At 52.8% G+C, this 27,978-nt stretch overlaps 1 protein-coding gene across 2 annotated transcripts; it reads left to right on the top strand.

The window, feature by feature from the left end:
* Window positions 1–3,372: 3,372 nt before the first annotated feature.
* On the top strand, window positions 3,373–27,948 carry BPIFB4 (BPI fold containing family B member 4). Of its 2 annotated transcripts, none has more exons than XM_037043859.1 (17): window positions 3,373–3,470; window positions 4,952–5,075; window positions 5,979–6,041; window positions 6,597–7,116; window positions 8,056–8,160; window positions 8,957–9,100; window positions 11,852–11,915; window positions 12,373–12,433; window positions 13,504–13,595; window positions 15,256–15,456; window positions 16,107–16,160; window positions 18,609–18,779; window positions 20,989–21,056; window positions 22,809–22,851; window positions 24,587–24,650; window positions 26,821–26,897; window positions 27,578–27,948. In XM_037043859.1, exons 2-17 carry the CDS (start codon window positions 4,970–4,972, stop codon window positions 27,599–27,601), a joined length of 1,857 nt encoding a protein of 618 aa, XP_036899754.1. In that variant the 5' UTR covers window positions 3,373–3,470; window positions 4,952–4,969; the 3' UTR covers window positions 27,602–27,948. The 2 variants fall into 2 exon arrangements, with proteins under 2 accessions (XP_036899754.1, XP_036899755.1); XM_037043860.1 differs by having other exon boundaries at window positions 3,406–3,470; window positions 4,955–5,075.
* Window positions 27,949–27,978: the final 30 nt, after the last annotated feature.

The following is a 27,978-nucleotide window of genomic DNA, read 5'->3' on the forward strand; positions in this document are numbered from 1 at the left end:
CTGGGCTGTCAGTGCTCCTGGTCCCATTCTCCCCTCGACCAAGGTCAGAGACAGTATCTGCTTTGTTGTGGTGAAACTTGTGGGTGCGTGGAGTAGCCATGGGAGCAGCTGACCTCCACTAAGTCCATGTTGTATACCGGACACCCTTTTGGACAACTCCTAAGTGGTTGAGCCAGGATTCGAACTCCGTCTCCTGACACTAATTCCAAAGCCTAGGATTTTCACTGCTATGCTATAAAAGGAGTATTCACTACATGTATTATATGCTTATTAAGTGCCAGATGCTGTTCTAAGTGCTTTAGATACATCACGTCACTGACTCCTTGGGTCAACCCTTCTTTCTAGGACCTATTTTTACCTTCCTTCTGTAGTTGAGGACATCGAGGCACAGAGAAGTTAAGTGACTTACCTGAGGCCACACAGTTAGAAAGTGAAGAGGTTAGGATTTGAACCCGGCCCCCTGAGTCCAAAGCCCAGACTCTGAAGCATCACACTTAGGGTGAGGGGATGAAACAAGAGGTCAGGGAGCCCGTCTACTGAGCTTGCAGCCCTGAAGGCCAGTCACGAGGGAGAGAGGGACTGAACGGACTGATTCTGTTCCCTGGTCCCTGCAGCCCCTGTGTGAATACTCTCCCCAACCCTCCACCCCTCCACCACCAAAGTGGCCCTCGGTGTGGCTGAGTCACCTTTGGGCGAGTCACCTTTGGGTGAGTCACCTCCCAGGGTCTGGTCCCTCCAGCTGCAGACAAAGGTGCCTTTGGGACACTAAGCCCAGGTGATCTCCTTGAGGCGCCAGAATTACACTAATCCTCTTGGGGCCCCAGGGGGTAGGCCCACCTCGTGGTTATCAGGGCCTGGCTGGCCCAGGACTGAGGAGGATGGGCACAGAACCTCGGGTGACTGACGATAACTACCTTTGTGTGTGCACTGCCCTCTGCAGTTTACAATGTGTATTGCTCCCTGCAGAAAGAGGGTGGAGGAGGTACATTGCCCTCTTTGCACTGCATTTCAGTTGAAGAAGTTAATATATTTGTTTAGCAAGCACTTATGTCACAGTAAGTGTGAGGCAATGAGGAGCTGAAAGGGGGCTTCTCTTTACTGAGCCTCCACGAGCCTCCAGGAACATTCTGGAAGGTTCCTCTATAATCCTCAAAAACCATAGTGGAAAAGTGCAATTATGCCTGCTTCTCAGATGACCGGACTGAGGTCCTGGAGGAGAAGTGACCATCTAGGTCACATAGGGCATTTGGGAGGTGGAAACACAGGTTTGGGGTCCCTATCCCTGGAGCCCTTCCAGCCTCCACAGATGGTGGGGCACAAGGCAGTCCAGGGCCCGGGCCAAGGTGCCCCCTCACACCCCTCACACCCCTCACACCCCGCAAGTCTGTTTTCACAGACTTGCTGCCACAAGGCGCCAGCAGGGCCCAGAGGTGATAAGGACAAATCGGCCAGCTGCTGAGTGCCTACGGGCTGCCAGGCCCCGGCCTCAGCGCTCTGCTTGGTGGAGTCACTCGCTGCTCTCGACACTCTTTTGAGGCCAGGTGTTTTAGTCACTGTCTTGAAACCAAACAAACCGAAGCTTGGAGAGAACTAGCAGCAGAGCTCAAACCCAGAGCCCAGCTCCAGAGCCAGTTTCACTCGTTGGTGTGTCCGCAGCAGATGGGGAAACTGAGAACCAGCAAGGGGCGGCCCGGGGGCCAGGGGTGGCATCGGCAACCTTGCCATCCACCATGCCTGCCGTCAGAGGCCCCCTGTCCCCAGGGGAGGAGGAGGCAGGGTCTCTCTCCAGACTTCAGGGAATCACATTTATTCCCACTCTGACTTGAGCAGGCCTTGGTAGGGAGAGAGAAAGGGCCCACCACTGCAGAGGAGTTTTCGGGTGGACCTAGTGGGGACAGGGAGGAGGTGACATCGATTAAACACACAGGTAGGAATGAGGCTGGGCTGGGGGATGAGATACAAGGAGGACTCAGAGAGCTCCTGGTCCAGTGGAAGTGAGGGCATTCGTTCATTCATTCATTCATTCACTCACTCACGGTGCTGGCATCTGGGCCTGGGCTGGGCTAGGAGGGGGCCCAGGCCTGCAGAGCTCGGTCTGCCCCATGCAACGCCACCTCAGCATGGGCTGCAGAGGACTCTGAGTGGGGTAGAGAAAGGGTCAAGGTTGGGGGTCATCCCAGAGAGCCTTTCAGATCATCTGGCATTTCTGTACCAGTTTGGCCAGCAGAGTCTGGGGAAGGGTCTTCTAGATTGCAGGAATCGCACGTGCAAAGGCCCAGATGCAGGAGGCGGGGCAGAAGCAGGACTGGGTGTGAAAGGCAGACTCACCTTGAACGCCAGGGAAGAGGTCTGGGCTGTGTCCCAGCGGTCTTGGAGGGGGCAGTGGCTGCCTCTGAGGGGTGGGAGCAGGTACTGACTGGGAAGGGACAGGAGGGAGCCTTCTGGGGTGAGGAATACGTTCTCCCTCGAGATAGGGGGGTGGGCTACATGGCTATATAACATGGTCAAAACTCGACAAATAAACATTTACAAAGTACTGTATGTTAAGTTTACATTTAAAGAAAAGAATCACAATGGCACACTTGTCGAAGTGTTTAGAGAGACATGCACTGTTGTCTGCAACTTACTTTGAAATACATACAAGGATGGAGTCCCAAATACGTGTGTCAATGTGTGGTAAGGGAAGTGAAGCACTTCTTCAATGGCAGAAGGAGCTAGTGGGTGGACGGTGACCTGTATATGGTGTTCACCGTACAATCACTTCAGCTTCACTGTATATGTGAATGTTTCATCATGGGTTATCGGGAGCAACCCTGCAGGTCAGATAAAGCCAAGTGGCCTGTTTTCTTCACACCAGCCCCAAATTTGGAGGGTCAGTCCATATACAGTACATCTCCCTGAGTTCTCAAATCAGTCCTGTGAGGCAAGTATTGTGCCCATTGAACAGGTGGAAATAACAAGAGGGACAGGGAAGGGAAGTGGCTGGCTCAGAAGCATGCAGTGAGTTGGGGGCTGAGCAGTCTGTGAAGCTGGGTCGTCTGGCACTGAGGTCAGGCTGGGCACATCCTGCCTGCACAGGCCATCTGGAGTGGGCAGCGCCCGCCTCAGAGCTAGAAATCAGACAGATGTGTGTGGGGGTATATTTCCAGTTCACCTGACTGGGGGCCCAGCTGGGGCCTCCAGGAACGTGCCTAGACCAGGGGCTGATAAACCCCAGCTCATGTGGCACCATCCGGGGCTGAACACACAGCTCTCAGAATTAGCCGCAAACCACAAGCCCTTGTGGTTTTGGGGCTCAATGCCCAATTTGCAGAGCAAATCTGGATTCTGGTCTCTTATAATTACATGGTGTTTCCCTCTCTGGGTTTGGACTCAGACTCCAGCTAGTATATAAAGGGCCTGTGACGGGACTCAGCAGAGGGCCCAGTGAGTGAGAACTCTCAAGACTGACCTGCAGGGACTGCCCAGGGGTAAGGAGGAGCCCCTTCCCTCTTCAGTGTCCAGGCTGATGGGGGGGGGCTGAGGTCTGGTGCTTGCTGACGCCCCAGACCCCTTCATTAAAAAGCCCATCGTTTTAACTGAAGGTGATGCTTCTTTGAACATGGAACTGTGGGAAGTGGAGTTAGAATAAGGAGAGGAAGACAGAAAAAAATTCTTACATGTATCAGTCCTTCATATTCTAGTATAAGTGAGCGCCTCTGATACTCCACTGGGAGCAGATGGGAGCAGGGAAAAACACTTAGGGGCAGGGAAAAGGGAAGAAGGTGTGTAAGTGTAGGGGGCTGAAGCCAGCAGTTTCAGTGTGGCCCAGGTGGGAAGTGGCGATTTTCTGAGGCTGGTGAATGGGCAGACTGGGATGATGGAGGAGAGAAGTGGCCGGTGGTATGAAAGCAGCAAAATAAAGTTTCCCAGTGGCTGACCAGCTCCTCCCAACATGCGGCTTCAGCCTTCCAGTCTCGGCCCCTGATATAACTTGAGACCCACTTCTTAGCTGTCTGAAATAATAGTCCTAAAACAATAACAATAGATGTTGTTTATTGAGTACCTCTTATATGCCTGATACAATATGTTATGATTAGGAAGCAGAGATTCCAAAAGGTAAAGTCTCTTGACTGAGGGTTACAGCCACATAGCTCTGATTCAGAGCCCTTTCTTTACCTTAACCGAATGGTGTAGAACTGTCTCCTGCAAAGAGGCAGAAGAGGGTGCTGGCTGGCTGGCTGGCTGGCTGGCTGGAAGCAGGGAAGGGGCGCTATGTGAATGTGTTGGTAAGTGAATGGACTGATGGAAGAATGAATGGAAGGGTGGGAGGAAGGATGGTTGGGTATGTGACTGGCTTGTTGGCTGGCTGGATCATGGATGGATGGAAGGGTAGAGGGATGAAGTGAGGGGAGATGGGCGGTTGAGTGAGTAGATAGATGAGTAGGTGAATGAATGGTAGAATGGTTGGACGGATGCATGGATCGTTGGACAAGAGGGGGAGCGCTGGTTTCTGGAGTAGATGGGTGGGTGAATGAATGGATGGGTGAGTGGATGAATGGATGGGTGGGTGGGTAGGTGAAGAAAGGAGTAGATACTAGAGAGATTTCTCCAGAGCTACCAGTTTTGCTGTTTTGGTTAAAATCCCCATGACCTCTCTCCCCGAGGCTTCATTTAAACATGTCTTCTTGGGAGATGATCAAACATCCGAGTTCTGGGACAGTTTAGTTAATTGGTCTGCTTTGTATCTCCAGACTAATTTCAGTTTGAAAAACTCAGAAGGTGGTATCAGAAATCCTGGACTCTGCCCCACTGTGTGACCTGGGGTCCTTTTTCCCAGTCTCTGGGCCTCGTGGTCCTGGTGTGCTTCTTGGAGGGAGGTGCCTAGCTCCACCTGCTGGCCAGGGTGGTGAACGCCGGCTAAGGCCATCTGATGCATTGATGCCATCTGATGCATTCATTACCCCCTCAGCAGGAAAGCTACGCCAGCATGTGGACCACTTGGTGTGTGGCTGCTCTGTCTGTGACAGCTGTGTGTGGTATTGGCCAAGAGACAAACACTGTCCTCAGGGTTACCAAGGATGTGCTGAGCAATGGTGAGTCCAGCCCTGCAGAAATTAGCCATGGCATTGGGCCGGCAGGGCTGTCCTGCCATCTCCGAAGTTTCCAAGGACCCCCTTCCTAACTGGCAGAGTCTGTAACAGGTGGATGAGTGGCCTTAGTTTCCCCTTTTCCTTTTGGCTGTAATTTCCTGAGCACCTACTATGTGCCAAACACCATGCTGAGAACTTTATGCCTGGGGCACTAGAGGGCAGTGATTAAGTGCTTGGGTCCTGGAGTCAGCCTTCCTAGGGTTCAAATACTGACTGTGTGACCTTAAGTCTATGACTTGAGTTCTCTGAGCCTGTGTTTTCTCATCTGCAAAGTGGATGTAATGAAAGTCCTCATCTCAGAGGACAAATATGAAAATTAAGCAAGCTGGACTTTTGAAAACTTAGCCCAACTCCCGGTAAATGGACAGTTCTCAAAAGTGAGAACTACGGTTATTCCTCTCTCTAATCTCCCTGTCCCAGTTCCCATCTGAGGCTATTATGAGAAGAGAAAATGAGCTTATTTCCACAGGCCTCAACTTCTTCATCCATCAAATGGGGACAATAATTCTGGCCTTGACTATTTCCCTGGAATCAGTTGGGATAATGCATGACAAAGTAGGATTTTTTTAAGCTGTCCAGTGTGGAACACTTACAAGGGTGGGTGGGGAAGGGAATGTACACAGGTTTGGCTGAATGCTGTTGAAATCTAGTTGTAGTGCGAGCAGCTAATGTGCTCACCAGGATGTCAGGGCTGGAGTGGGCTGGAGGAGTCTTCCCAGGAGACCTCGGCACTTTACCTGTGGGAAAAGTGGGGCCTGGAGAGCCAACCAGGGCTCCAAGGTGGTGCTGGGGCTGGAGGTAGAAGAAGGGGAGGAGCCCCTGACTGACACCTTTGCTTTTCCACAGCCATTTCCGGCACCCTGAAGCAAAGCGACGCTCTCCACTCAGCTCTGAGAGAGGTGCCCATGGGTAAAGCTGGTAGTGATGGTGGTGGGCCTCTTCTGGGGGGTCTGCTCGGTGGAAGTGGAGGTGGTGGGGGAGGTGGCCTTCTGGGGGGCCTGCTTGGTGGTGGGGGTGGAGGGGGTGGCGGTGACCTGTTGGGTGGAGTTGGAGGCGGCTTATTGGGTGGTGGTGGTAGCAGTGGTGGGGGGCTGTTGGGTGGCAGTGGTGGAGGATTGCTGGGTGGTGGTAGCAGTGGTGGGGGGCTGTTGGGTGGCAGTGGTGGAGGGTTGCTGGGTGGTGGTAGCAGTGGTGGGGGGCTGTTGGGTGGCAGTGGTGGAGGGTTGCTGGGTGGTGGTAGCGGTGGTGGGGGCCTGTTGGGTGGCAGTGGTGGAGGGTTGCTGGGTGGTGGTAGCGGTGGTCGGGGGCTGTTGGGTGGTGGTAGTGGTGGTGGTGGGTTGTTGGGTGGTGGGAGCAGTGGTGGGGGGCTGTTGGGTGGCAGTGGTGGTGGTCTCTTGGGTGGTGGTCTTTTGGGTGGTGGCCGACATCATTACAATGACTACAGAAGCGTTGAATTCCCCCGAGGTGTTGGTGGTGTTCCTTACAACGATTTCCATGTCCGAGATGTCCCCCCCAAATATACGAATGGCAAACAGCTTGGCGGTAATTACAAGTATGGTCTCATCGAAACCAATGACAACACTGCTCAGCTGGGGGGGAAATACCGGTATGGTGAAATCCTTGAGTCTGATGGAAGCATCAGGGACCCCCACCACAGCGACTACCGCAACGCTGCGAATGCACCTGGTGGCCAGAGGGGCTTTCCGCGGTATAGGTCAGCTAAAGGTGCAGCAACCGTGGGCAGGCTTCACCGGCGAGAGCTGCGGCCAGGAGAGATCCCGCCTGGTGTAGCCACTGGGGCCCTGGGCCCAGGTGGTTTGCTGGGCACTGGCGGCCTGCTGGCGAACGAGGGCATCCTGTCAGGCCAAGGCGGCCTGCTTGGCGGAGGTGGTCTCCTTGGTGATGGAGGACTTCTCGGAGGAGGGGGAGTCTTGGGCGTGCTCGGCGAGGGCGGCATCCTGAGCACAGTGCAAGGCATCACAGGGTAAGGAGGGGCTGGGATCACCCTATCAAGCCCCCTATGATGAATCTCCAAACAGGGGGGATCACCCCCAGGCCTGGAGTTGGAGAAAAGATGGTCTTCAGAGCTTTAGACACTTCAGGCTTGGCCTCAGGACTGGGTGTCTTGAGAGTCTCAAGTTGTGTGGTTTTAGGTCTGTCATTGAACAGTCCTGAGTTTGAGTTCTGGTTCATTCTTTCCCCCCCGAGTCTCATTATCCCCACCTGTAGAATGGCCATAGTAACATAGTTTAGGTGGAAAAAGCCCGAGGATTTAAAATCATACGTACTAGGTGTTATAATTTGCACTCTGCCCAGGCGCCTCCCCATATTTAATTCAACAAATATTTAGAACTCCTTCCATGGCTTGGGCACCGTGTCGGCACTGGGGACACGGCCCCATGGTTAGCCAAGAAAAGACTTGTCTCTTGTCCTTGTGGAGCTTGTAGGCTGGTGTGGCACCTGGGCATCGAGAAAGAAGTGTGGAAATAATTATATGATTACCACAGTGGTAAGAAGTCCATGGAGAAGTGAGGATGTGTATTCTTGGGAAGATAGGGGAGGCTTCCTGGAGGAAGAGGACCTTGAGCTGAAATCTGAGAATGTGTAGAAAGAAACCAGGCAAAGAGGGGCAGGGACATGCCAAAGGAATGGCATCTTTAAATTTAAAAAAAAAAATCAAAGGAAATACATGGAAATGGAAAGAGTGGGTCTCCAGGCAGTGGGAATACAGGTTAGGGCTTTTTTTTTTTTTTTGCTTTTATTCTCTGTGTCTTCAAGTTCTGTCCACAAACCTCAGGTCTCTTCAGAGTCAGGAAGGTCGAACGGGGCACGGAAAAGGGGTGTGTGAGGGAAGGTGCGGTCAGGTGGCGGCACGGCCAGCAGCGGGGGCGACCCCTCTCTCACTGCTCTCGGTCCCGTGCAGGCTGCGGATTGTGGAGCTGACCCTCCCTCGGGTGTCTGTTCGGCTTCTGCCCGGTGTGGGCGTCTACCTGAGCTTGTACACTCGTGTGGCCATCAACGGGAAGAGGTGTGTTCCCCCGGCCAGGAAGGGGGCCCCAGCACCCTATGTCCTGACTAAGAGGTTCTGGGCAGGTCATTGCCCTTCCCTACACTTTAGCCTTTTGGTCCATAATTCAAACACTAAGGCCTAATCTGTACCAGCAAGTGCGTGGCCTATACCTCTGGGCTCAGGTCACCTTTAGGTCCCCATCAGCAGTGAAGACAGTCTGCTAAAGGTGAAGACCTGGGAGGCTGCATTCAGGTGACAGCCGAGGCTCAAATCCTGACTCTCTTTCAAGCTGTGTGACCTTGGGCCAGTCCCCAACGTCACTGGACCTTAGTGTCTTCACCTGCAATGGGCGTACTGACATCACCTTTTCCAGGTGGCTGTGGCCACAGTGAGGGAAGGCAAGCAGACGCCTCCCTCACTGCGCCTGGCACCTGGTGGGCACTTATCAGAGGGCCTCGGAGGGTGGGCTTCTGCACTGATTTCTCTCCATGGATTGAGGTCATGTCTATAAAGTCAGACCATTGGGTTGTCACCTTGGAAACCAGAATTTATACACAGAGTTCAGTTATGGACCCCTGTTCCCAGCCTTTGAAGCTCCCATAGACTGAGGGGGCGGGGCATAGACTTGTCCACTGATAACTTGAGGAACCAAGGAAGTCTTCTGGTGTGGAACCCCCAGGAGGTGCACAGGGGCACAATATAAACATACCAGCCAAGGGACGGGGCAGCCAGGGGCCAGGCAGGGCTGGGTGGCTCTGAGCTGCCTGGAGGTGGGGCTGACTCTCTGTCCCCTTGGCCTCATGGTCTCCTCCAGTCTCATTGGCTTCCTGGACATCGCCGTGGAGGTGAACATCACGGCCAAGGTCCGGCTGACCATGGACCGCACAGGCTACCCCAGGCTGGTCATCGAACGATGTGATACCCTCCTGGGGGGCATCAAGGTCAGGCTGCTGCGAGGGTGAGTACCCGTGGCAGCGGGGGGCCTTGGGGAGTGGTGGGGTGATTTGTCTTTGCAAACCGTGGGGTTCAGAGCAGGGGTTCTGGAAGCATCCTGTGGTTCAAATCTCAGATCCACTAGCTCTTGCTGTGTGACTTTGAGCAACTCTGTGTCCTCTCTGAGCTCCTGTTTCTTCATCTATGAAATGGGGGTAATTCTCTTTCCTTTGGAACTGAAATAATGAATATAAAACTTGAGTGCAGAATCTGGCATATTGTAAGTTTCTGAATACACATCTAAGCAGGGGTGTCCAAACTTTTGGTGTCTCTGGGCCACACTGGAAAAAGAGCTGTCTTGGGCCACACATTGAACACACCGAGACATGTAATCACCCCCACAAAATCTCATAATGTTTTAAGGACCGTGTTTTTCAGACCATAAGATGCACCTAGGTCTTAGAGGAGTAAAATAGGAAAAAACATCGAAGCAGAAAATGTGGTAAAATGTTTAATAACATAAATAACATAGTATTTCACCAATGTAAATGTAAGCAGAACAGTAGCATTAACAACCATTCTCCCTCCCAAATTTGGCGGGGCGGGGGGCGGCGTAGGGGCAGTGTGTCTTATAGTCTGAAAAACATGGTAAATTTACGATTTTGTGTTGGGGCGTATTCACAGCCATCCTGGGCTGCATGTGGCCGCAGGTTGGACACCCCTGTGGGTTTTGAGTCCATTAGTGCCCCAACTCATGAGAATATTGCCCATTCGGTGCTGTCCAACCTTGGTCAGGGGGTGAGTTGTTGTTTTTTATTATACCATCCCCACAAAGTGGGCAAGCCCTATCTCTGACCAGAGGTTTCACCTGTTTATGTATTGGCCAGGACGCTGCCCCTGGTGATGGTCTCCGATGAGGGCGCATCCGGGCAGCTCGGAACTGAGTCCCTTTCTCTTCACCCCCGGGCCCCACGTGGGAGACCCCTCTGGCTTTGCTCTCTGAGGTCGCTGGCCCTCTGCTCCCTCCCCTCTTGTCTTACCAATCTCTAGGTCCAATCATTCCAGCCCTCCTCTTACCTAAACTTTCAGAGCAGAAAATCTCTTTGTGCCACTTGAACCAAGGATTTCTGATTCACGAGAGCCTCTCTGAGTCTCTCCAGCGTGGGTGAAGGCAGAGAAAACTGGCCCCTGGTATCCGGTGAGGGAAGGCAGGGGAGAGAAACGCACAGAAACCTCGCAGGCTTTTAAATTCACATTTTCACTAGGAAATACAGTTGGCAATGCATGATTCAACAGTACAAAAAGACAAACAGGTGCAGAGTGAAGAGCCTGCCTCCCGTCTGCCTCCTCTTCACCAAGCTTGCCTTCCACCCCTTCGCACGGACGAAGCAAGCACAAACGTAGATTCCCACCGCCCCTCCTTCGAGCACAAATGGGCACAGGCTATAAACACCAGTGTGCACTTCTCTTTTTCCGTCTCCTCAATCCCGAATGTGGACAGCTTTCTCGTTTAACTTTTTACAGCTGCATAATACTCCATTGACTGGATGAGCCACTGGCTACTGGTCCGGGCCCCTGTCGATGGACATTGCGGTTTATCTAACCCTCTGCTCTGACGAATGTGGTTACAGCGAGTAGCCTTTAGTGGACATTTCACACGTGGACCAATGGGTCTATTGGGCAATGTTCCAGAAGGAGAAAACAGGCCGTGCCCTGCATGTATGTAGATTAACTTCAAACCATCCCCTCAACACACGCACACAAGGGTAAACATGGATGTGCATGCTCACCGGCCTTATCGTCCAGGGAAAACTGGGACAAAGCCAAGACCCCTTGAGGTGTGATTCCATTTAAAAAGGAGAACAAAAGCTTGGGAGAAATGATATTATCAGGATTTTTATCCCAAGGAAATCTCTGCTTTTGCAAACTGACACAGCACTGGACAGTCAGCTGCATCCTGAGTGGGGCCACAGGCAGCGCCGTGTTCGGAGGGGTCAGAGGGGACAGATTTTTAAGGTGTCGAGTTGTCAGTGATATTTGTGTTAGGATAGCCATGCTTCCCTCTTCTTCTCCTCACCACAGGGCCTGGGAAAGAAGTACCTGTGTCGCAAGTCTGTCTGTCTGTCCATCTATGTGTCTCCCCCTTAACTAACTGGTTAGAGCTGGGTGATGCACTTAGGACCTGGGCTGGGTCCCTTCTCTGGGCCTCAGTTTTCTTGTCTGTAGAATGGATCACATCTCCCTATCTTCTCAGCACCAACAACTTGTTTTCTCTTGTGGGCCACCTGAGCACAGATGATTGGCCAGTATTTCTTCTTCCCTCCCTTCCACAAACATTTATTGAGCACCGGCTGTGCACCAGCTACTGTGCTGGGTGCTTGGATAAAGTAATACATTTATTTGCCCTTTGAGAAGGTTGTGGGAAGCTGCAACAAACAGTCTGTGAGAAGAGGGGCAGATGAGCAGGAGGGAATGACATTTGTGGTTAAAGATCAAGAACATCCCAGCCTGGGCCTGGTCCAGGGCAGAGCTTAAGAAGCATTTGTCTGTTGAATGAGTCAATGAGTGAATGGAAGGATGAGTGCATGAGTGAGTGGATGAATGAAAAGGCAATTGGTTTGCCTGCGTAGCCTGTTCTGCTAGGTCTAGGGTCAAGGTACACTGCCCTTGCAGCTTTCAGAACAACTTTCCAGCACTAGCAGGCTCTCACTATTCAGACAGTCCAGGCGTGGACAAGCCTGGGGGGCCCCTCCTCATCCTGCTCCTCTCCCCCCAGGCTTCTCCCCAACCTCGTGGACAACCTAGTGAACCGAGTCCTGGCCAATGTGCTCCCTGACTTGGTAAGAACCTGTGCTGGGACGGGGAGCGAGGAGCACAGACTTTCCCCATACAGAGGGGCCACGGTCCAACCTCCATCCCTCTGGGCGAGCAGGTGGCCCAGAGGGAGCCAGGGGCTGGGGCGTGTTCTCGGAATCTGGGGAGGACGCTGAGCAACTTGGAGGACAGATGAATGAAAGGATACCAGGAGGTGGAGCTTGAGAATCACACATTTTTGAGCTCAAGTCCCTGCTGGGGCACTTACAAGCTCTGTGACCAGTCATATCACCTCTCTGAGTCTCAGTTTCCCCATGTGCGAAAGGGGGGTCGGGAGAGAGCCTTCCCTGTGGGGCCGTGGGGAGAGCAGGGCCAAGCACTGGGCGAGTCAGTCAGCACTGGCGATCGCCCTGGTTACCCGCGAGTGCCCTCCGCGGCCCTCTGCGCAGGCGCCAGGACCTAATGCTTCCTCTCCCCGTACAGCTCTGCCCCATCGTGGACGTAGCGCTGGGCCTTGTCAACGACCAGCTGGGTCTCGTGGACTGTAAGTTCTTCCTGCTTTGTTTTATTTGGCCAGCATTTACTAGTGCCCAGCCACAGCAGGCCTGGGGGCACCAATGCCTGGGAGAAGGACCCCAGGTGTTGGGGGCGGCAGAGTGCTCTGTGACTGCCGCCCTGAGGGAGAGTCTGCCCGGACTTCCCTTTGTCCCCAAACACCCTCCACGAAGTCCCAGGGGGAGGAGGCTCCGCCCCGACCCAGGCGGCTGCAGACCAGGAGTCGGGAGGCTGGGTTTGAGCCCTGGCTCTGCCCTGGCAAGTGTGTGGACTTGGAGAGACTTGCCCCCATCGCTCATCTCTGAAATGAGGGGGTCGGCACCCCACAGAGGGACCTGAAGGGGAGTAGCAGGAGACACGGAGGAGGCTGTGCCGGGGCTCAGAACCAGGCTCCAGCGGGATTCCTGGGCGAACGTGGCTGCAGGCCAGCCCGCCCCACACGGCTGCACAGTCTGTGCAGCCGAGATTCCAGGGACTGCCTCTCGCATAGACAGCACCCTAGTGGGGGCACCCAAGTTGTGCGGGGCACAGCTGCTGCAGCCAGACAGGGCAGCCGCTCTGACGTGCACCCATTTCTCAGGGGGGCCGGGCAGTTCGAGCATGGCCTTCCCAGACAGGTGAAACTCTCTCCCTCTGTGGCCAGAAACAAGGGCGGATGAGCCCAGAGAGTGGGGCTATTCACCACCAGCAGTCAGAAAAATGCTAGATCCGATGAAGCACCACATTGTAGGAACCATAAAGCTTCTGGTTCAGAGCACAGGACTTGACAACTTCCAAAGCTTACTAATACGCAGGATCTGGCCAACCCCTACGATTTAGTCTAAGGAGTTATGTTCAGCCTCATTCACAGATGAGGAGCCTATAGCTCAGAGAGGCGTAGCGTCTTGCCTGAGGTCGTACAGCAAGGAAGAGGTAGAGTTGGGATTTGAACCCAGAACTCTGGCTCTTTCTGTGGTTTCTGGAGCTGGAGCCTTGCCGCCAGGACTCGCTGGCGCACAAAGAGGGGAGGTGTCTGGGAGGGTGAGGGGACCTCCCTGTGACCCCCACCTTTGCCTGCAGCTCTGATTCCTCTGGGGATACTGGGAAGCGTCCAGTATACCTTCTCCAGCCTCCCGCTTGTGACTGGGGAATTCCTGGAGCTGGACCTCAATGTGAGTGCCTGGGCTTCGAGGCCATGGGGGCGGCCCTCTCCCTAGAGGCAGGGGTGGGAATGAGAGCCCCCCAAGGCTTCTGCTAAACACCTGGGAAGCAACGTTTGAACATGGCCCTTTTATGATTAGATGAGGCCCTTCCAGGGCAGTGTCAAAAAGTCACGATCACAGCCAGCACTTGTTAAGTGCTTACTGTGTACCGAGGACACTTCTAGTCTGACCTCACAGCAACCACATGAGGTTGGCATGCTTATGGAGGAAACTGAGGCATGCAGGGCTTACGCCTCTTGCCCAAGGTCACACACCCCATAAATGAGCATCTGGGGTCTGAGCCCAAGCAGTGTGGCCCCCAACTACTGGAGCTACCGCTAAGGGCTTGGGCTTCCCCGAGGAATGAACCTGGCCAGTGGTGTGCTGGTAATCACTAACACCAGCTGTCGTGATGAGCAAATCCTGATTTGTAGCATTTGCCAATTTCTGTGGTGTGACTACTCCCACCATGGCCAGTTTCAAGCTACCAACATGACTCGCCGAATGTGGAGTTGGGAAGAGATGCATGGACTCGGTCCCTGGGAGCTGGTGGGGGCTGGTGGGGGCTGGTGGGGGCTGGTGGGAGCTGGTGGGGGCTGGTGGGGGCTGGTGGGAGCTTGTGGGGGCTGGTGGGAGCTGATGGGGGCTGGTGGGGGCTGGCTCCAGCACACCACCAAACCCGGCCCCTAACTGACATTTGCACTCCCCTGGGGCTGCACAAACGCGGGTGCTTCCCCACTTGCTCCATAGGATACGGAGTGCAGGTGCACACCTACGCTCTCATGTACACAGCACACCTGTGCACACGTACGCACGCACAGCTAGTATATTCATAAACACTGTGGGCCAGGCTCAGGCTGGGCCTGCAGGTGCCATGGCGCGCAGGGCAAGATCTCTGACCTGATGGGGCTTGCAGTCTGTTGGAGGGCACAGGCCATCTGAGAATCGTTCAAATGTACAAATAGAGACCGTGAGCACTGTGAGAGAAGGTCCCAGGCTATCAGAGCCCACAGAAAAAATATGATGTACCCACGGAGGTCATGGAGGGCTTCCTGGAGGAGGTGACACTTGAGCTGAAACTTGCCAGATGAATGGAACATACAAGAGAACAGTGTGGGGGAAGGAAGAGCGTGTGGGAGGCACCACAGTGGGTTTGCTCAGGTGGTGGCAGGGACTTACAAGGCCCTGGTGGCCCTGACGAGGCTCTGTAGAGGGGGGTGAGGGGCAGAGTGGCTCAAGATGGGGTGGAGAGGACACTGGAATAGACCATATGATGTCTTGTAAGCCACGGAGAAGAGTCTGTCTTTAGAGAGTAGATTCATCCATGCATAGCGTGCTAACGCACCACGGCAGGGCTAGGGGGGAGGGATCCGTGTCCTATGCGCATTTGAAATACATGGTGATATACCATGGCTATGATTATAAATGGTACTAAAGTGGGAACTGCAAGAGATCCCATCACAAGTGGAAGAAGATGTCAGGGCCATAAATGAGTCACTCATACCCAGGGGATTTAATCAAGGAAGGCTGCCTGGAGGCAGATTCAGGGTCTCACCCAGTCTTCAGCATTCTTTCTCATCTCTTGTGCCTGCACCCCTCCCTGTGACCCCTTCCTTCCCTGCTCCCCCAGACTCTGGTTGGGGAGGTTGGAGGAGATCTCATCGACTATCCACTGGGGCGTCCAGCCATGACTCCCAGGAAGATGCCAGAATTGCCCCCAATGGGCGACAACACCAACTCCCAGCTGGCCATTTCTGCCAACTTCCTGGGCTCGGTGCTGGCTCTCCTGCAGAAGCAAGGGGCGCTGGATATAGACATCACCAATGGCATGGTGAGTCTTGGCCCCATCTCGGGGTGGGGCAGGCTGGGCAGCCGATAGCTTCCAATTGATCCTGTAGTCCCACGCATGACCTTGGGGAAACTGCTTTAAAGCGAGAATATGGACAGCCCACCCCTTGACTCCAATTCATGGATACGATCCGTTATGTAAGAGCTTACCAGAATGGTGCCCAGGAAGATTTTAAGTGATTCGCAGACATGGCATTGAACAACATCAAATCGCATGCTGAGAAAGTTTCTCACTATTCAATTTTATTTAAGTTTATTCCAATCCTTTTTAAAAAGCACAACATATATTCATTTGTATGTATCTCCGTATAAATGCTCAGAATCCTTTCACGTGGACTCACGGACACCCACCTTGTTTTAATGAAGAATTACATTTTTAGAGGACAAAGAGTTAGGTCTTGCCTCCTGCCCTCTAAGTCGTGCCTGTGGTAAGCTTAAGTGGCCGACCTTGTCACTTAACCACAGAACAGCTGCCTGGTCCACGTGGTGGCTGCCATTAGGCAGTGGTCTGTAAGGGGGAGAAGAGGCCCCCCTGGCTGTCTGAGAGTGTGCAGAAGTTAATCACTGTGCTAGCGACTCCCATCTGTCCCCATAGCCTCAGGGACTCACAGAACTCTTCTTCTTGTCCTGCAGTTTGAGGAGCTTCCGCCACTCACCACGTCCACGCTGGGGGCCTTGATCCCCAAGGTATGTAAGGCGGTGCGTCTGCCCCTCTTCAGCCTCTCCCCCGTCCCAGGAGCTGACACTCAGCACTTGGGTGAGGTGCTCTGACGGCCCCCTCCTACCTTGGGGGTGCAATAAAAATGGCTTGCAGGCCAGACCCTTATGAGACAGGGGCCTGGAGGGTTGATGTGAAAAGATCCTAGGCTCTAGCTGTGGACTGGCCTGCACTGGTGTAATCCTGGCTTGGGATTCCTCGCTGCCTTGCTGTGCGTCTTCAGGCAAGCACCTTAACATCTCTGAGCCTTAGCTTCCTCTGTCAAAAATGGATGCTAACTCCTATCCTACCAGTTAATCCAGGAGGGTGAAAGAAATGAAGGAGATGTAAAGATGCTGACACAGGGGGCATGATGACGAGGGAAAAACAACCAAACGTTAGGAGCAGATCAACATGAATTTGAATTTCAGCTCAGCATATCCCAACTGTAATACCTCAGGCAAATGACTTCTCTCTCCGAGCCTCAGTTTTCTCATCTGGAAAATGGGGCAACAATGTTCACCACACAGGGCGGCCGTGGACCTGGGATTTGAATCTAGACACAGAGGGGATATTTGCTAAATGCTAATTATTCTTCTCTTTGTTAACAATAACAAACTCATTAAAAAAAGAAAAAAGCAAATGCACTCTTGTCAGATTGGCAGCCATACACAGTTGGAACAATAACCTGCTTGTCTCAGCCCTCATCCCAACTCTGGTCCCAGGCCTGTTACCCTGGACCTGGCTGCAAATAATGTACTGTGTGTTATAGAGGTGTGAAGGGTTGCTGTGGTCTACAGCCACTTCAGACACTCTTCATCTCTATTTTACCTGTCTTGTCTCATACTGAGTGGAATTCAAAGCAGTCAGGAAGGAGGCCAAACTCAACAAATAGTCACTACCGCCCTCATGTGGTCAAAAGCTGAATGGCAGAGCACCACCATCTAATGTCACAAACAGGGGCCCCCTCCCAGGAGGCAAGTGGACGCCCCCAACCGGACTTTTATTTATTGAGCCACTTCTTATGAGCCCTGCACGTTACAGTTTATTGATTTGTTAAAGAATTCTTTCTCTCATTTTGTTCTAATCACACCCCCATCCCCAGGGCCAGAAGGGGATAACCCGTTTTACAGATAGGGAAACAGAGACTCGGAGAAGTCACACAATGTGACAGCAGCAGAGCTGGGGTAGGGACTCAGGGACGCGGGCCTTGAAACGGGGTTGTGTCTGCAGCGGGGGAACCCAGGCTAGACACCAAGGAACGTCTGCTGGAGACCCAGGCTGGGGCGGGCCACCGGCCGAGGCTGGACCAGAGCTAACATGGGCATCTGAGCCTCCTGCTGCTGTGGGGCAGAGGCCGAGGCAGCTTCTCTTCGTCCCTGGGAGGATGGGTGCTGCTCATTCTCGAAACTTTGTTTGTTGGGTTGGGGGCAGTTAGGACACAAGGCCCCTCTGGGAAGTGTCTTGAAAGTCCTTTGTGTAAAGCCAAGTCACCAAATTGCTGGTTTGTTGGGACCCAGTTTGCCGAAGGTGGATTCGCTGAGTGGTTAGTTGGCTGAGTTTACTAGATTTGCCAATAGACCAGGAGGTTGTTCAGAAAACTTTCACCTTGAATGTGTTCAAGGAAATGAATGAAGTCGTCCTAGGGCCAGGACCCATACTCCTGCATTATATATGACACTGTTTTTAGTTTAATGTTTTTTTTTAAAAGAGTAACTCTATGGTTTTTCTCATATACTTATGCTCATTTAATGTATTTAAGAAAACTGTTCTTTTTTTAAAAAAAGTTTTGGTAAATCAGTTATTTAGCAATTGTGGAAAACTGGTTGTTTGATGAGTTGTTCCTTCGCAAATTAGATCATGTAAGCAAACTGACTCAGACCCCCCACAACCGTGGGTCTCCAGAGACCCCAGCAAGTCCGGGCAGGCCATGCCTCGCTCCAGGACTTCAGTGTGAGGCACCCCAAATGTGGGCTTTCTCATCCCAGCTGGGGCATCTAAAGGGAGACAGGGCCTGGGCTTCTGAGTGACACAGACCTGGGCTAGACCCAGCTCTCCTGCTGGGCTCAGACAATGTGCTTGGTGTTTCCCCCTGAGCCTCAGTTTTCTAATCTGTAACATGGTGAAAAACACTCTTTGGAATTGTGATAAATGACACATGAACGTCCAGGTGACTCCATCTCACTCAGGTTTTGAGCATGTCCATGCATCTGGCATTGGCTGAGCTTGAATCTTTGCTGGTGTCATCACGGTTAATTCTCATGGTAACTTGGTGTAAGAGGCTCTGAGAAGGCAGCTCTTTGCTCAGACGCAGCAGCAGGCTGGAGCCTCTATGAGCCGTATGTAAGAGTCAGGTGGTGCTCTTGGACCTGTGGGAGCCAGTGTGAGACCTCGGCTACCCAGGGCCCTGCTCAGTCCGGCCTGCTGTCTACCCACAGGTGTTCCAGCAGTACCCTGAGTCCCGCCCACTCACCATCAGGATCCAGGTGCCGAACCCACCTTCGGTGACACTGCAGAAGGACAAAGCCCTGGTGAAGGTGTTTGCCACCTCCGAGGTCATGGTGTCCCAGCCCAATGACGTCGAGACCACAATCTGCCTCATCAATGTGGTGAGTGTCTGGGAGTGTGGGTGACCACGTGATCTCTGGGTGTCCATAGAGCCCTTCAGATCTCTGCTGTCCCCACCATAATGACTGTTAGCTCGGCCGTGGGACCAGATGGTCTGATTCAAATCCAGTCTTAATCACTTCTGGCTGTGTGACCTTGAGCAAGACACTCCCCCTCTCTGGGCTTGATATTCTCCTCTACCATGTAGGCATGGCAGCAGGGCATTATTAAGATGCTCAGAGCAGTACCTAACATTTCGTAAGGGCTCCAGAAGTGTTAGTTATTGTTATTTCCACAGGTTGTACACCATGGTGCGTGGCAAAGTCTGCTTTGGTCATGCATTCAGCAATATTTACTGTGTACCTACTATGTGTTATGCTCTCTACTAGATACTGGAGGAAGGGGAAACTAGACAGGTGGTACTAGCTCTCCTGTCCCTGGTACCCAGCAGGGGATAGATGCAAATATAATTTCCACATCTATTGCACAGAGAGGAACCACCTTAAAATCATGTTGTTCTATTTCTTATAAGGCTCCATCAGCCCTGAACTGTAAGCCAATCACCTCACCATGGCCCACAGATCACCCTCTGGTCACCTTTCATCTCCTCAACCTTTCTGCTAAAATGCCAGGCACAGTGCCACCCCAGGGCCTTTGCACATGCTGTTCTCTCCGCCTGGAATGCTCTTCCTCTGGACATCTGTATGGCTCGTATCCTCATTTTCTTTAGGTCTCTGCTCAGACCTCACCTTCTGACCACCTGTCTGAAATATCCCCACCTTCCGTCTCTCTCTCTCTCTTTCTCTCTCTGCCTTCCTTACTTTACTTTGTCTGTACTCCTAACCGACATTATAAAATGTACTTGTTTGTTAGTGTATTGCTGGGCGGGATGTGAATCGTCTGGATCCCCAGAGCCTGGCATAGGGTCCAGCACATAAGAAGTGCTTAGTAAATACTGTCAAAGGAAAGTGTTGTATAAAGAGCCATTTCCCCCTCCATGGTCAAAACTTTAGACTCAGACATTTGGGTTCTGCCCCTTCTGCTACACCTGACCGGTCTCTTCACCCAGGACTCAATCCCAAATGAGCCCCTTCTAGTCTGGGAGGGGGGAGCCTGCTGAGCCCCAGTGTGGAGGAGGGGCCTCTCATCCTCAGAGGAGAGATCCAAAGGGCTGGTTCTCACCCAGGAGTGGACATGGCTGCCCTGACTCAGTTCCACGTGACAAGTCCCCACTGTGTGGAGCTTTGCCGATCCAGGCCAGACCTCTGCCGTGGCTCCCCAGTGCCCCCGGATGCAGCCTGAGTGCTCTCCAGCCCACCACCCCTACCTGGCCTGGCTGCATCCCACTCCAGCCTCATGGGGTCCTGCCACCTCCTTGATCTCGGGCCTCTTCTCTGTCCCTCCAGCGCCAGCCTCTTTCCCACCCCAGGGTTTGCACACGCCCTTCCCACCGCCTGGACCACGCTTATACCCTCTCCTTCATCTGGCCAAATCCTGCCTCTCCTCCAGGGTCCACTCAAAAGCCGTTTCCTCATGAGCGTGTGGAATAATTTCCATGCCCAGTAGGTCTCTGCAACATACACCCAGGCACCCCAATGATTGGGACATTATTGCTAACAATGTCCCCTGGATTTGTTAGAAGCTTCATTTTTTTTCATAAGACCAACTGACTTTATTTTATTTGTTGGGTTGGGGGAGAGACAGGGAAGCAGAGGGGTTTTGCTATAACAAGGCTTCTGCTTGGAGAGGGGGATGAGTCTGCATATTTTATCCCTATCATGGGGGGAAGGCGATATGATTGACAGCGATGATGCCCAATCCCATCTAAATCAGGTTTCCTAGGCTACAGGCCACCCCTCCTTTTTTGAGAGGGCTCTGAGAAGCTTGTAAACATCCTTGCCAATCTTTGGTTTCTCTTGCTATGACAGTTGTCTTTCTGAGAAGTATTCACTCGCCCTCACTGTGATTTATTGGTGAACGACAATTGACGGCAACTCATTACACCGAACCCCTCCCCTACAGAGGGGGGAAATCCATTCCATGGTGACTCAGCTTATAAAGGCAGATTTGACCAAAACCTCAGGGAACAGCCTGCTCTTGTGCTCAGTGTTAGTGGAGCTCCCAGGCAGTGCTGGGCAGCTGGGAGCCCTCAGCTGGCAGTGGCCAATATACGCCAGCACTGACGTCTCGTTCTCCTTCCCTTGCCTCTAGGACGCAGAACTGCTGGCCATGTTTTCCGTGGAGAACGATAAGCTCATGATCGATGCCAAGCTGGACAAGTAAGGGGATTTGTGACCTCAGTCTCCTGCCCCTCAGAAAGGCCACTTCGGTGCTCCGTGTCCGGTGCCAGCCCACGGAGGGACCCCAGGGAGGGCTTAGCAAGCAGTGCTGGGTAAACTCAGGAGGCTGCCAAGGTGAACATGGGCTGTGCCAGCAGGACCCCTGTCATGAGCCTGGCGGGGAGGGGAAGCCATGAGCTTAACAGAAGGAACCTACTGCCGATAGTAACAACATCAGTGATAATGAGCCAGTAATGATGCTGTGTCGGCTCCGCACTAGGGGGCTCATCTGCACCACCTTGTTTAGGGTCCCAGGGGTCCTGCAGAGTCAGGGGTGTTGTTGTCCCATTTTGAAAGAGGAGAAAACTGCGGCTCAGAGAGGCGGATTTACTTACTTAGGGCCACACAGGGAGTACAGAGAAGGGCTGTGAGCCAGCCCAGGTCTCCCTGACCTAGAGCTGTGTTGAATGGTTACAAGCATGGGCTTTGGAGCCAAGCAGCACCGGTTCAAATCCCAATGTGACCGCTGACTGGCTGTGTGACACAGGCCCAGTGACCTTGCCTCTCTGAATGTCAATTTTCTCATCTGAAAATGGGGATAGTTGTCCCTACCTCATAGGACTCATAACAATGACTGTTATTCACTGGGTGCTTCCTAGGCACCAAGCATTCAGCTAAGCCCTAAATATGTCTTCATTCATTTAATTTTTGACATCAGTCTGTGCAAGTATTATGATTATTCCCATTTCAAGATAAATGAGATTGAATGTAAAAATTTCAGCTCATGCCTATTTCTTAAGTTTTGCTTCTTACAACAATGTTTATCAAGATAGCAATGGCCGTGACTCCGAATGTGTTACTAATCGGAGAGCGTGTAAGGAGGTGACCTGAGGCCCGGATGTAAACCCCCTGCAGGAAGAGCTGGGGGGTTCCGGTGGTGCAAGCCGCATGGGCAACCTTGAAGGGGCAGGAAAGAGCTTGGGTGTTGTGGATGGGGTGGCGGAGAGGGACGGGGGGATGGGAGTGGAAGTCGGGAAGGAATAAAACGTTTGTCCCTCTCCGGCTGGGTGCTCCTCTCTCTGCCCAGCGGGCAAGCCTGGTCTGGGTCGAGCCTGGGTAGGACTGCCAGTTTGCAGGTGAGATTCAGGCACAGAGAGACTGAGGTCCTCATAGACTGAGTGCAGAGAGAAACCTTGAACCCAGACCTCGGGCCTCCCTGCGCAGAACAGCACAGCAGCCAAGAGTGCAGGCTCAGGGTGTGAGTCCTGGGCTCCTTGTCCTGAGCTGTAGCCATTGCAAGTTAGCCTGGAGCCTCAGGTTCCTCCCCCAGCGTTGCTGAAATTATTAAAGACAGTGTTGACTGTTCATGTGTACGTGGAACCTGCCATGCGCCAGGCACGTTAGGTTGAATTACTTCATTTAGGCCTTGCATCCACCCACACTGCAGAGGAGGAAACTGAGGCACAGAGAGGTTAAGCATTTTGGCCAAAGACCCACAGCTGGCAGGTGGTGTAGCTACACTTGGATCCCTATGAATGTGGTGTATAAAGCCCTGGCATCATGGTTGGTGACGGATGGGACATGGTTGGTGCTCAGTTCTTGGAGTCCACTGTTGTCCTGAACTTCCCCCGGATCAAGAGGGGTCCTCAGGAGGATGCTGGTGGAGGGGCTCCTGGTAGCTTAGGGGTATGCAAGCCCCCCATGACTCTCAGGCAACCACTACTTCTGACGGGCTGTCTCCTCTGTCTGCAGGACCAGCCTCCACCTCAAAACCTCAAATGTGGGCAATTTTGATGTAAGTACCAAGCTCGGGCCCCGGAGTGAGATCTTCTGGGAATGGCGTTTCCTGTGAGACCGGCTGGGGCTCGGGGTTGGGGTTGTGAATTCCAAAACATTGGCATCAGCTCGGTCAGGCCTCCTTTCACAGGTGGGGAAACTGAGGCCCACAAGCCTGGGAGGGGTGGAGCACAGACTCATAGCTGCCACTTGGCCTGGGGTGCCACCTCACTGTAACTGTCCACCCCAGGGAGGCCACTTGGCCCAAATCCCTTCACTCCAGGCTGGGGAGCTCAGGGTGGGGGCAGCCACGTCCCCCGGGGCCCCTTTCTCCCTGGATTAGGAGGCTCTGCTTTGCCACCAACTCCCTTAGGACCGTGACAACACCAACCCACCCTGTGCCTCACTTTCCTCATCTGTGAAACAAGCAGGTTTGGGTTCTTTCCTAACCTCCCCTCTACCCCGCTTTCTGGAATTCTGCTTTTCTGATCCGAGACACTCATATTCTGGGGTTCGGTCCTATTTCAGCTCTTTTGTTCTTGAGTCCCCCCACCCTAACTGAGGCCTCAGAAATGACCTTCTTTTTTTTTTTTTTTAAATTGCCAGTTAAACAGATGCTTGCTTCCTAGGACAAGCTTGGGTGATTTCCACATGTGCAGAGAAAGTCACAGACTCACTGTGTTGCCCCCTTTTTGAGCTTTTTGAACCCAAACAACTATAACCCGTGGGGTTGGGGTCACCAGCTTCATCTTATAGATGGGGAGACTGGGGCCCAGAGGAGGGTAGTGACGTGCCTCACAACCGGTTTCTGACAGAGTGGGGGCTAGAACTGGGGTCTCTGGGCTCCGAGTGGAGAAAGAAGCTAATGGTGTGAAGTCAGTGAATATCTACAAAACAACTGTGATTAGCAGCAGGAAAAATTCCACTAAAAAAATAGCAACAAGCTACTCTCATTTCATCCTCACAAAAAACTGATGATTTGAGTCCAGTTGTTAGCCCATCTTCCAAACAAGGGAGCCCAGCGCAGAGAAGTGAAGAGACCTGCCCGAGGTGACTGGGCTGGTAAGAGGCAGTGCTGAGAGGCCCCTGTCCCTGGCCCTGTGGCACCACACGGCACTACTCCACGGCCAGCGCTCTGCACATAGGACCTGGGTTTGGTTTCAGCATCACCCCGTGAAGGAAGGATTATTCACTCCCAGCTTGAGATGTGGGAACCAAGGCTTAGAGAAGCTCAGAGAGATCACGTAGGTAGGGGCTCAAGACCAGGCATGTCACATGATCGGCCCATAGTCTTCACAGCATCCTTATAAGCTGGGCTTTGCGGGCCCACTTTTCAGGTCAGGCAACTGAGGGTCAGAGAGGCGAGGGAACCTTCTCAGAGGCCCCGGGGTCTGACCTGGGATGGGAATCCGGATACTGGCGCCAGGGGCCTCAGTGACGTCACTGTGGTTTCTGAACAATCCACCACAGACCCTGTGCTCTGTGCCTCCCTGGAGGAGCTGGCCTTCCTTCGGTCCCTGCCTCCGCATGAACCTTGGACCTGAGGTTGCGCTGCCTGAGGTCTCGCTGCCTCCCCATCCGTGCAGACAGCGAGCTGTGCAGCTCAGTGGGTCTGGAGTCACGGAGCTCCGACCACCAGCTCCCAGACTGTCCCAAAGCAGCTCTGCAGTTCCCTTTCACATTGCAGGGCCCAAGGGACCCGTGGCACCCCAGTGACCTGTCGCCGGGGCTGAGCTCTCGTTTCTTCCCTGCAGGTTGGGCTCCTGGAGGTGCTGGTGGGGAAGATCTTCGACCTGGCGTTCATGCCCGCGATGAACGGTGAGAGCGGTGCCTGTGCCTCCCGGGGCTCGTGGCCTGGGCACCCGTGGCTGCCGGTTTGCCGGGAATGTGGGATGTGCACAGCCATTCCACCTCGACAGTATTTCTGAGAACTTCATTCCAAGCTTACGTATTAAGACTCTGCAACGCAATGCTGCCACAAGGTCCAGCAGCTTCCGTGTTTGCTGCTTCTGCTTTATTTATGTTTTTTTTCTGATTTGGCTGATTGTTTTTTTAAAGTCATTTTCTTTTATTTATTTATTTATTTATTTTTAGAGGGGAAAGAGAGAGGGAGAGAAACATCAATGTATGGTTGCCTTGTTGCCTTTTGTGCGTCCCCTGCTGGTAGTTTGCCTGCAAGGAACTGGCCTGCAACCCAGGCATGTGCCCTGACTGGAAATCGAACTGCGATTGTCTGGTTCTCAGGCCCGCGCTCAATCCACTGAGCTACACCATCTAGGGCTGATTGTTTTTGTTTTTCTGATTATCTACGTCAAATTCTGGTTGTCCATAAATGTTATACATGTGTAAATTTTAAAACGTCTAGAGCAGTTTAAAACAGAAAATCTCACCTCCAGGGGCAATTAGCCTCAACATCTGGGGATATTTCCTCCTTAACCCTTCTTTCTTTATTTTTCCCCAAAAGTTAGTTTCTGATTTATTTTTGTACATTGATTTTTAATTGTGGTAAAGTACATACAACATGAAATTTACCTTCTTAGCCATTTTGAGGTGTATGGTTCAGTATTGCTAAGCATATTCACATCGTTATGTTCCTGACTTGTTTTTAACCATGTATTTATTTCTACTTATACATGGGCTACATACAGACATTATTATTATTGTAGAGAGCTCAGTCATCATAGAGAAAGCTAAAGTTGCTCTTACTGACATTCCCAGCTTCCTAATGCATGGTCTGCCTCCTCAGCATCCACATTGTCGGTTAGAGGGTTTTCTTGCCCAGCTCCCTAGATAGAAGAGGCGGCAACGGGTCTGCCTCTGCGGCTGTTTGCAGAACTGAGCAGCCATCTGGAGGCTGGGAGAGTCGCTGCATCAGCTGGGTAACCCCATTAGGATCAGAAGCCGCAGCCCCCGGGCCATCCTGCTACTCAGCTCTGACTTCTCTCTCCCGCTGCTGATGTACCAGGCAGGGTCTAGTGGGGCGCTCTTGATATCAAACAGACCCTTATTCTGAGAACTGTCCCAAGAGGAGGCTGAATCTCAATGACGGGAAAGTGCTGGTCAGTCACAAAGCCCACGCACACTCCCCTAGGAGAGGGTGATGTCAGGAACCGGGCTGGGCTGGGTGGGAGGAAAGAGATGGAGACTCATCTGGGCTGGGTCCCTGGGAGGCGATGTGACCTTGGCAGCAAGTCCCTCGATCTCACTACAATGCAATTTACCGCTTTCAAAAGTGAGAGATTGGATTAGATCCATGCTTCCCCAAGTAGGTTCCATGGAGAATTAGTCCCAAAGATGCTCTGAGAAAAGGGTTCCATGGACAAGTAAGGTTGGAAAATACCGATTGCATTCCTCTGGGGTACACTCACAGTGTGCTTAGCTCTCTGCAAAGTCCTGCTGGAGCCAGAAAGTCTGTTTAACTTTGGATAGTCCAGCTTCATCCGCCTACCCATTTCTGCTTCCCTTCCTCTCTTCTTTCTATACTCCTTTTTTTCTAGAACACTAACCGGCAGGTCCACTTAGGCTCTGACCACCTACAAGCAAACAGCACACCCCACGGTGGTCTTTGCTGGCCTCCCGTGCTTCCTCCCATGCCTCCATTCAGCAAACATCTGCTCTCTCCTCTGCCCCTGGCCTTGGGCTGGGTGATGCTGGGGACGCTGTCCTTGCCTGCCAGAGACCCACAGCCTGGTTGAGACCAGGCGGCCAAAGTGGTGTTATGTGGTTTCTGGGAAGGACTTGTTCAGGAGAAGCGGCAGGAGCCTGGTGCTGCTTAGCCTGGGCGAGAAAGCGTCCAGTGTCTCAGGAAGGCTGAGAACTCAGCAGGCAGGCAAGGGTGGGGAGAGTACTCTGGGCAGGAGGGACTGAGAGGACGAAGGCCTAGAGGCGTGGAAGAAATAACTAGTCTTCTTGCAAATACTGGCGGCTCTCCACAGGCTGACACGTCCTGGCTGTGTTGACTGTTCCTGACCATTTTTTCCCCCCACAGCTGTGCTGGGCTCCGGTGTCCCTCTCCCCAAAATCCTTAACATCGACTTCAGCAATGCAGACATCGACATCTTGGAGGTAAGGGGAGATAAAACTAAGGGAAGGGCGGGGCAACAGGGGCCTCTTTTTTCAAAGGACGAGCTGAGGCAATCAGAAACAAAGCTGTTAAGAAGCCTCAGATGAAGCTTTTCACGTGCACAATCCCATCCAGTCCTCATGACAGATGCCATTGCCCCATCTTACAGATGGGAATAGTGAGGCTCAGAACAGCAAGGGGTTTGCCCCAAGTGGAAGTGGGATGTTGTTCATTGGAACAACTTTTATTGAGTACCGACGGTGAGCCAGACAACATGCAAGGGCCTGGGAGTACAGCAGTGAACAGAATAGGCACAATCCTGGCCCTTGCAAAGCTCCGCCAGCCAGTGGGGAGCTGGGCCTTTGGGTGAACATTCCCGAAGGAACTGCAGATTACAATCACGGCAGGTGCTTTAAAATTCAGGTGCAGGGGCTTTGTCTCCACCATAAAAATCACACGTGCTCAGTATCTGAACTTTGGAAAATACACAGAGCACTAAACAAACACATGTTTATCTTCCTAGACAGGCTGATCCGCAGGCCCCTTGGACCCCAGAGCCCCGTGGTTCAGAGTTACCCCTTCCCAGAGTGGCTTGCGCGACCCAAAGGCAGGTGACTACCTGCCAAGGCTGCGGCCAGAAGCCACCCCCCCACTAACTGGGTTCTCTGTTGTGCCCTCCAAGGACATTCTGGTGCTGAGTGCCTGAATGACAGGGGACAGAGACGCTGCTGCCTGCCCTGCCCCCCACACCGAAGAACGCAGAAGCCCTGGAAAGGCTCGCCTGACACAGTTCCTGGCCCCCCAAGTTCCTTCAGCCCCCACAAAAGGTCCCTTCCCAGACCTCCCAATCTCTTTCCATCTGACCCCACCTCGAGAAAGGATCCAGACATTCTTCGCCCCTATTGGCAAATGACTCCATCCATGGTCAGCCCCCCACTCAGCCCCCTCTCGGGGGGGAGGAAGTTCACCTAGAGGACTGAGGCCTTTTGACTCCATGTTGGACTCCAGGCTGAGTACTTTGAGCTTTCAATAAAAGATTTCACTTTCCCTGCAGTCGAGTCCATCTCCATGAAGGACCCTCTC

The sequence above is a fragment of the Sturnira hondurensis genome, unplaced genomic scaffold (assembly GCF_014824575.4).
Source record: "Sturnira hondurensis isolate 20B ecotype Veracruz unplaced genomic scaffold, ASM1482457v3 Scaffold0004136, whole genome shotgun sequence".
Lineage (NCBI taxonomy): Eukaryota > Metazoa > Chordata > Mammalia > Chiroptera > Phyllostomidae > Sturnira > Sturnira hondurensis.

Excerpts from the sequence above, each read along its gene's own strand:
- BPIFB4 (XM_037043859.1), top strand. The coding sequence starts at position 4,970 with ATGTGGACCACTTGGTGTGTGGCTGCTCTGTCTGTGACAGCTGTGTGT. Across the intron at positions 12,434-13,503 it reads CCAGCTGGGTCTCGTGGACT|CTCTGATTCCTCTGGGGATA; the intron begins GTAAGTTCTTCC and ends CTTTGCCTGCAG. Across the intron at positions 15,457-16,106 it reads TAGACATCACCAATGGCATG|TTTGAGGAGCTTCCGCCACT; the intron begins GTGAGTCTTGGC and ends CTTGTCCTGCAG.